The sequence below is a fragment of the Carassius gibelio genome, chromosome B21 (assembly GCF_023724105.1).
Source record: "Carassius gibelio isolate Cgi1373 ecotype wild population from Czech Republic chromosome B21, carGib1.2-hapl.c, whole genome shotgun sequence".
Taxonomy (NCBI): Eukaryota; Metazoa; Chordata; class Actinopteri; order Cypriniformes; family Cyprinidae; genus Carassius; species Carassius gibelio.
In genome coordinates this window covers 224,671-234,113 of record NC_068416.1, presented here as the reverse complement: position 1 = coordinate 234,113, position 9,443 = coordinate 224,671, and the positions used below count along the sequence as shown (strand labels likewise).

The 9,443-nt window shown below is 36.3% G+C and overlaps 1 protein-coding gene across 1 annotated transcript in view; it reads right to left on the bottom strand.

Annotated features, from left to right (window-relative positions):
• LOC127985547 (guanine nucleotide-binding protein G(o) subunit alpha-like) overlaps positions 1–9,407 on the bottom strand; it is an 11,415-nt gene extending 2,008 nt beyond the window's left edge. Inside the window, exons 1-6 of the mRNA XM_052587601.1 lie at positions 9,247–9,407; positions 9,033–9,150; positions 8,781–8,872; positions 5,081–5,241; positions 2,173–2,301; positions 1,708–1,837 (exon numbers count right to left, since the gene is read on the bottom strand). Of these exons, the coding sequence (XP_052443561.1) occupies positions 1,708–1,837; positions 2,173–2,301; positions 5,081–5,241; positions 8,781–8,872; positions 9,033–9,150; positions 9,247–9,282 (666 nt within the window). The 5' untranslated portion in view covers positions 9,283–9,407. The remainder of the gene's footprint in view (positions 1–1,707; positions 1,838–2,172; positions 2,302–5,080; positions 5,242–8,780; positions 8,873–9,032; positions 9,151–9,246) is intronic.
• Positions 9,408–9,443: the final 36 nt, after the last annotated feature.

Genomic DNA, 9,443 nt, shown 5'->3' with positions numbered 1-9,443 from the left:
CTAGTTTAGTTTACACTCGAAGTCTATCGAAGCAATATCCCATATTCGTCGGTCCGAAGAGTGACCGACTGAAAAAGAACTTTAACAAATTGTTTAATGAAACCGTTTAATTAAATGTAACTCACATAATTCATTCAAAACAACACAGGGCATAGACAAAAGGGTGAAAAGGCTCTGTCCTATTCCCGAATCATTCATACAATTGTGCTGTTAGCTGACTCTTACTTTTTGCAAGAGCTCAAGATATCTCCTTAGTGTCTAAGCTTTTTTCTCCCTTTTCAAATCTCATAACATCAGAAAGACATTTATTTTATTTTTTTATTTTAATTAAGGAAATAATCAAAAAGCAGAAAAAGTATCAAGCAGGGTAAGGGTAGTTGCAAGGAGGGCTTTATTGTACCAATAAGGTGGCGTCAGTTTAAAGGGGGGGTGAAATGCTATTTCATGCATACTGAGTTTTTTACACTGTTAAAGAGTTGGATTCCCATGCTAAACATGGACAAAGTTTCAAAAATTAAGTTGTACATTTGAAGGAGTATTTTTGTTCCCAAAATACCCCTTCCGGTTTGTCACAAGTTTCGGAAAGTTTTTTTCGAGTATGGCTCTGTGTGACGTTAGATGGAGCGGAAATTCCTTATATGGGTCCTGACGCACTTCTGCCGGAAGAGTGCGCGCTCCTGTATAGCGAGGCTGAGCAGCACAGACATTTCACTGATCAGAGCGAGAGCGTCGCGAAAAGTCACAAAAGAAGTGTGTTTTTGGTTGCCAGGGCAAGACAACCCTGCACAGATTTACCAAAAAAAAAAAAACAGCATTAAGGGACCAGTGGATGGAGTTTATTTTTACAGAGCATCAACGGAGTTGTGCAAGTGTTTTTGTTTGTTCCCTGCATTTCGAAGATGCTTGTTCACAAGGCCCAGTTTGACGATAGATTTGCGTATCGTTTATTTCTTAAGGATGATACAATCCCAAGAAAAAAGGGTCACGATCGTGTGTTGGAACCGCAGGCAGTGAGTAAAACTGCTTAAAATATCTCTGCCTCCTTGTTAGTGCGTCCCCTCCTATGACAGAGACCCGGGTTCGAGCCCCGCTCGGAGCGAGTCGTTGCTGCTGCTGCTTTCGTTCAGTTTCAGCCTCTGGATCTGATTCTGGATCATAAATAAACGGCTGATTCTGACTGTAAGCCATGGTTTGTTTTGGATGATGGGTTTTCCCTCACAGTAATGTCACAGCTTCCACATGCTCTCAACGCAAAAGCCTATTCGCGCTCGTGATTCTTTAGCTCCGCCCACACGTCACGCCTCCAGTCGGTCGTGTTTTTCCGGGAAAAATCGGTACAGACTATCTTTCTCTTATGAATATAATAAAACGAAAGACTTTTTGGATTTATGAAGGATGCAGTACTACTCTATATGTACTCAAGATTAACAGGATATTGAGTGAAAACGAGCATTTCACCCCCGCTTTAATAATTTGAATTAAAATTATCATTTACACTCAATACGTTATTGCATAAAGTTTTATAATGTACTATAATACTGAGGTTCAGATAAATTCTACTATTTACAATTAGTATTATAAAATGGCAGAAAATCCTGCTATTTTAACAGTGTAAATAGAATTTAATTATCTAACTAAACCATCTGTTTTTTTTAACAGCTAAGACAGCATTCTAGAGTTAGAAAGTAAAAAAAGTATGCTACTCACCTTGGAATGATTTTCATCAAGGTTTTGATCATACCCACTGAGAGCCACCATAAACAGCACTGCCTGGACACTGTCAAAATAACTGTACCACTTCTTTCTTTCTGAACAATGGCCACCCACATCATATAGCCTATAAATAAAAAGAAATCAGTATTTACAAACAAATTATTGATGAAATTAAATTAAAGCTGAATCTTATATGACTTGAGAAAAATTAAGTTAAAACTATTAAACTAATTTGACTAAGTTAAATGGAAATATACAGTGTGCTCTCTTCCATTTAAATCAAATCCATGTGTACATTAATTTGAATTTTTATCCTTTTTTTAATCTTGACAAACCCACTGTATGGAAAGGAGCCACATGAACACTCTGCTAAACATCATCTTAAATCAGTCAGTAATGAAAATATGGACATAGAATCATACATTTTTAGCTATGATAATATTGCAGAAATCAGTTTACCTGTACAGAGAGTTGTTGACTCTGAACTGGGTTTCGATGACACCATGAGTCCTTACTCGCACTCTGAGGACATCTGTTTTAGTGGGGATGTAGTTTGGTGTGATGATGCGACTTATATTCTCAAAAAAACTAGATTTTTGTGCATACAAAACAGAGGAAAAAGCAAGAGCACAAAATGTTTAATGCCCAATTTGACAAAAAAAACAAAACACATGCCCATTTTCCCCTCGAAAGTAATTACAGTGGTCACCTGCAAGATAATACAAAGAACAGTATGAAGTATTAAATCTCCTGCAACTGTCATTCATAAACTATCCTCACTATCACCACATAAGTCACTCATCATGTTCTTTATTTGCAATTTTGGAAAATGATATCAAACCAAATAGGGGAATTAAAGAGCAAGCCATTTGGTCAAACATGGAGATTATATTCCAAATGGCAAGATGAAAAGATTATCCAGCCATAAATCTTTCATTCGGGAATATGAGATGAGAAACTTCTTATGTTCTGATGTTATTTTCCTAAGGCTCCAAATTGTTGGAGCAACTTGCAAACACAAAGACTCTAAATAGCTATTACAACCGATACATCTATCAACATGTAAATTCTCATTGTAGCATTTCACTCCTCATCCATTTCAACATTTAAAATTCTCATGAAAGCATAATGTTACATAAGAATAACTGGCAAACCCCAACATAATTGAAATCTCCTGCATTACAAGCAATTGTCCCTGAAATGAGCCAGATAAGAGCTGTATTTGCAAATGACGCAAATACTAACAAAGTGGGCAGGGGCGTAGCCATCTTTTCAGAAGTGAGGGGGACAGAAATTACACACACACACACACACACATATATAAATAACGTTTCTATCTATATAGCCTACCAGTCAACAGTTTTTGAACAGTAAGATTTTTTTATGTTTTTAAAGAAGTCTCTTCTCACCAAGTCTGCATTTATTTGAAATATTTTTACTATTAAAATAAAAAAAATAAAAATGTAATATAATTCCTGTGATTTAAAGCTAAATTTTCAGCATCATAACTCCAGTCTTCAGTGTAACATCCTTCAGAAATCATTCTCATATGCTGATTTGCAATATTTAAAAAAAATTAGCACATTTTTCAGCATTCTTTGATGAATAGAAGGATCCAAAGATTAGCATTTGTGAGACATAAAAAGCTTTCGCAACATTATACACTATTCCGTTCAAAAGCTTAGAGTCAGTATAATTTTATTTTTTTGTTTTGTTTTTTTGGGGGAAAATAAATTATAGAAATGAATACTTTTATTTAGCAATGATTCTTTATTTAGCAATGAACAAAAGTGATGATAAAGACATAATTTTACAAAATATTTATATTTCAGATAAATCTTCTGAACTTTCTATTCATCAAAGAAACCTTAAATATTCTACTCTAGCTGTTTTTAACATTATCATAATAAGTATTTTAGTTTTTTATCAGAATATCAAAATTTGTGTGACTGGAGTAATGATGCAAAAAAAAAAAAAAAAAATCAGCTTTGAAAATCTCAATAAATTACATTTTGAAATATATTAATATAGAAAAGTTATTTTAAATAGGCTAGTAAAAATATTTAAATTTTTTACTGTTTTGATGTACTTTGGTGAACAGAAGATACTTCTTAATAAAACATTAACAAGCTTACTGTTCAAAAACTTCTGACTGGTAGGATACTATAGGCAACTTAAATTTCTCAAATTTCTAGCTTTTAATTGGCTTAGAAATCTATAAATCGCCAGACAACAAATAATAATGATTTGTTTATATACTACAAACACTTTTTTATCACATAATAAGGCAGAATAGTTTTTATACTGTAATAATAGCATTTTTCATATACTTTATCACCTGCTGGAGATGACTTGAAAAAAAAAAAAAAAAAACACATTGTCACAATCGTGTCTGATTTTCTCATAGACTGTATAAAAGGTTTTTCTGTATAAACAACTGTTTTCATACAACGATAGTTGGACCCTGTTGTCCATATTAGGAGTTTCCTGGTATGATTTTTTTTGCGCGCGAGAGCGCTTCTGGCTTAGAGCATGAATGAAACACACACTGCAGGGGAGTTTAGCGCTCTGTGATGTTCGTCTCGCCTTCTAGGTCCAAATAAAACATCAGGTCATGCGCAAACTATCCTGTCTCTTTGAGTTTAAAATTTTAATTTATTCACTCCAGCTCTTGAAAACCTCTATACGAACACAATTGACCGATAAAGTGTGGGGGACGAATTTCCGTGTTATCAAAAGTGTGGGGGACACATCCCCCGTGTAATCTACGCCCCTGAAACTGGGGCATTGCTCCAGGAACATATAGTTTTCAATGACTGCATCATCGTTTCCAGGGACAAACATTACACACTTCAATATCTCTTCATGGGGAGAATTTTACTGTAATAAATGTGACATTATTAATATGGCTATCAGGATGCAGAAAAATACTTCATGATTACTCAGCCCAGTGGTAGGACAGATGTCCCGGTCAAATAAAAGCTTAAATTCTATACAGCATCTATAATTACTGTTGGTAAAGTGAAAGTCGTGACATTTGCCAAGTATGGTAATCCATACTCGCAATTGGTGCTCTGCATTTCACCCATCCAAGTGCACATACACAGCAATGAGAAGTGAACACACCACGAACACACATCCGGAGCAGTGGGCAGCTATAGATCCAACACCCGGGGAGCAACTGGGGGTTCAGTGCCTTGCTAAAGGGCAATTCAGCCATGGGTATTGAGGACATCTGATTTTGCAAGTGAGCCGAGCTTAGCTCTTACTAACTAATTTATAATGTCAGTGAAGAAAACAGTGGCATTCAAAAGAAACTATAGCTTCATTATGCAATGGTACAAATGGCAGAAAAGTAAATACTCACTATAGTGCAGAATCATTGAGCTGGAACTCATGGCCTCTGACCACTGCTGCCCTGATGCCCAGATCCCCCCACAAACTGCAGAATGAATGAGCCACAAATGGCAGTAGCTCCATATCTTCTCCTACACAACACTTACATGACAAGACTGCATGTGCATGGACCTATAAAAACATAGCAAAAATCAGAATGACCTGTTTTTGAATCGGTCTAAACTTCTGTCAAGACCTGGCCTGGTCGTATAAAGGTCAAAAAAAAAATAAAAAATAATAATAATTTTAAATTGGATCATGATTAAAACAAACAAAAAAGCAGAATAATAAGAGTTGAAAAGAAGGCATTTCTGTCCCATATTTGTAACCCTGCCTGTTCAGTAATACTTTCACAACATTAACTGATATAGTTTGTTTTGGGCAAATTATAATGTGTATTAGAACTCTTGCTCAGTCTAAAAGTTCATGGCACATACCTGGTCCTACAGTACCTAAATGACAATTGCCGTTTGTTTTTATAATGTTCTATATTATAACCACACAATATTTTCCCACAATATAATGCATAATATAGGAGTTTAGAATGCTTTTAGGTGTAGATATAGAATAGAAAGTTGAGATACAAATAAGCCAATTTGGTGTCACGTGCATGTTCAGAAATTCGTTTTTAATGTCACTGTAATCATGTTTAGTTTTGAGACAGAAAACAGAAAGAGGCCTTTTCGCAATTAATCCAAATTTGGGAACTGCAGAACTGCCATGCACATCGTTATGGACGGAATAGTCTGCATAACTCACCTTGTTTTTCTTGTTTGACAAATTAATGCGCAGCATTCCCATACCATGCTCAGTTCTAGGGCCGCTACTCTTCACGCTTTATATGTTACCCTTGGGAGATATCATCAGGAAACATGGTGTTAGCTTTCACTGTTATGCTGATGATACGCAGCTCTATATTTCCTCGCAGCCCGGTGAAACACACCAATTTGAAAAACTAATGGAATGCATAGTCGATATAAAAAATTGGATGACGAGTAATTTCTTACTGCTAAATTCAGAAAAAACAGAGGTGTTAATCATAGGGCCTAAAAACTCTACTTGTAATAACCTAGAACACTGTCTAAGACTTGATGGTTGCTCTGTCAATTCTTCGTCATCAGTTAGGAACCTAGGTGTGCTACTTGATCGCAATCTTTCCTTAGAAAGCCACGTTTCTAGCATTTGTAAAACTGCATTTTTCCATCTCAAAAATATATCTAAATTACGGCCTATGCTCTCAATGTCAAATGCAGAAATGTTAATCCATGCATTTATGACTTCAAGGTTAGACTACTGTAATGCTTTATTGGGTGGTTGTTCTGCACGCTTGGTAAACAAACTACAGCTAGTCCAAAATGCAGCAGCAAGAGTTCTTACTAGAACCAGGAAGTATGACCATATTAGCCCGGTCCTGTCCACACTGCACTGGCTCCCTATCAAACATCGTATAGATTTTAAAATATTGCTTATTACTTATAAAGCCCTGAATGGTTTAGCACCTCAGTATTTGAATGAGCTCCTTTTACATTATACTCCGTTACGTCCGCTACGTTCTCAAAACTCAGGCAATTTGATAATACCTAGAATATCAAAATCAACTGCGGGCGGCAGATCCTTTTCCTATTTGGCGCCTAAACTCTGGAATAACCTACCTAACATTGTTCGGGAGGCAGACACACTCTTGCAGTTTAAATCTAGATTAAAGACCCATCTCTTTAACCTGGCATACACATAACATACTAATATGCTTTTAATATCCAAATCCGTTAAAGGATTTTTAGGCTGCATTAATTAGGTAAACTGGAACCGGAACACTTCACATAACACCGTACTTTCTACATCATTAGAAGAATGGCATCTACGCTAATATTTGTCTGTTTCTCTCTTGTTCCGAGGTCACCGTGGCCACCAGATCCAGTCTGTGTCCAGATCAGAGGGTCACTGCAGTCACCCGGATCCAGTACGTATCCAGACCAGATGGTGGATCAGCACCTAGAAAGGACCTCTACTGCCCTGAAAGACAGCGGAGACCAGGACAACTAGAGCCCCAGATACAGATCCCCTGTAAAGACCTTGTCTCAGAGGAGCACCAGGACAAGACCACAGGAAACAGATGATTCTTCTGCACAATCTGACTTTGCTGCAGCCTGGAATTGAACTACTGGTTTTCGTCTGGTCAGAGGAGAACTGGCCCCCCAACTGAGCCTGGTTTCTCCCAAGGTTTTTTTCTCCATTCTGTCACCGATGGAGTTTCGGTTCCTTGCCGCTGTCGCCTCTGGCTTGCTTAGTTGGGGTCACTTCATCTACAGCGATATCGTTGACTTGATTGCAAATTAAAACAGACACTATTTCAACTGAACAGAGATGACATCAATGAATTCAATGATGAACTGCCTTTAACTATCATTTTGCATTATTGAGACACTGTTTTCCAAATGAATGTTGTTCAGTGCTTTGGCGCAATGTATTTTGTTTAAAGCACTATATAAATAAAGGTGATTGATTGATTGACCATGCAGCACAAACTTCATATTTGTCAGCAGGTTATCCAACACAGCAGGCTGTACATTTAGAAGTCAAACACACATTAAGCATTTGGAGAATGGTACAACATGCAGTGTGGTAATAGTGATACACTAATGTGGTAGCACTGTTACTTACAGCATAGTCAAATATGGTTTACTATTCATATCATACAAGCCATGACACATTTCAGTAAAGCACAAAACATGACTGTTAAACATAGATTTATTGCATTATGAATGGTTCATGTTTAAATACTGTTTGAGTTTTCGGTCTTTAATATTTAGTTTGTGGTTTAGACACAATTAGCTTAAAGTAACTGTATAACTAATTGAGCCACTGTGTTAATTATTACACATTTAAAACACTTTTTTCCCCCTTAAATATGGAGTGAATCAAAATACAGCTAATTAACTTTTTATTGATGTATATTAGGAGCTTTACTATAAAGTTATTAGGGCAATGAAGAATGGCATGTGGTGGTATATTATAAATATAGATCATGTTGCAGCCTGTTTTCTTTACCGTCTATGGTTGCAGCCTGTGCTCTTATTTGCAAATAACTTTCAATTTGTTTCTTGATTGAGATCTCTATTGTTTCCATGTTGTGAGACATAAGGTGCAGAGGCTGTGTGCGCAGGTAAAACATGGTTATTGTAGCTCTAGACTAAATGTGAACATTATTTTCTTATCCAACTTGCTCAAAAACAGATTCAGTATTTCAAAAGAATTAATGAAGTCAGTGAAATGCAAGCTGAGAATTTTCCCCAAACATCTTTGATGGTCCATTTCAACCATATGAATAAGCAAAAATGTATTCAGTTAAACATCACATTTTAGAATTACCAGAAAAAATTGTGTTATTGTTAATATTTGTTGTTAGCAAGTGCAGCCCAGGTGAAAAAAGTTAACTCAAAATGAATATAACTTAAAAGAGTGAGTTACTTTTAAAGGGAGGAAATAAATGCAATAGTGTAACTTTTCCTAAACACTGCATGCACCTCTAGTTCTGATGTTGAGAACTAATGCAGTAAGCCTGACAAAACCCTATATTAACACACTGTAAGAATTCCAACTGTTCTGACGCTGTATCAGTAAACGCAAAATGATAATGAATATCAACCAATTTAAATAAGTTAGTGCTGCACCTTGAAGCTGATGAGCTCTTGTTTTGTAAAGCCATGGCTGTAGATGATCTTCATATGTTTGATTAATGTGCTTTTGCCACTCTCTGGAGTACCTATTTTTCGAATAAAATATTGCACAGTAGTATTAAACAGGGTAAAGTTACTATTGCAGAAATCAGAGAAAAAAAAAAAAACTACAAATACATTGCTAGATTTCAACGATTTCGCCTATGGCAACACAAGAACAGTGTAGATATCTCAACTCAGAGTTACCCAGTATGAGGACTCTGTGCACGTTCGTCTCGCACTCAATTCGAGCATTCTTCTGATTGCAGGACCTTTTATCTTCATTTCGCAGATTCAGGCACGTCAGCACAGCCGCGAGACATGCCTCCACGAGATTCAACGACAACATTATATGAATTAACTATAGCCTACTACTCAAGTCATCACTGTCTTTTAAAGTACAAATTTATATTTAACTTACCTGCAGGGAAGTTAAAACGTCAAAACATTGAAACATTTCTAAAACTTTTATATAGGCTAGTTAAAATCGTATTTAAAACATGCAGTGTTTTTGGTAGAACTCACGCAACACGCCTGTTCAATATGCGGTTCAAGGATGTGACGTCATTGGACATAATAGGGACTTTAATTAAATGTGCCCTCTAATTGGTGACGCAA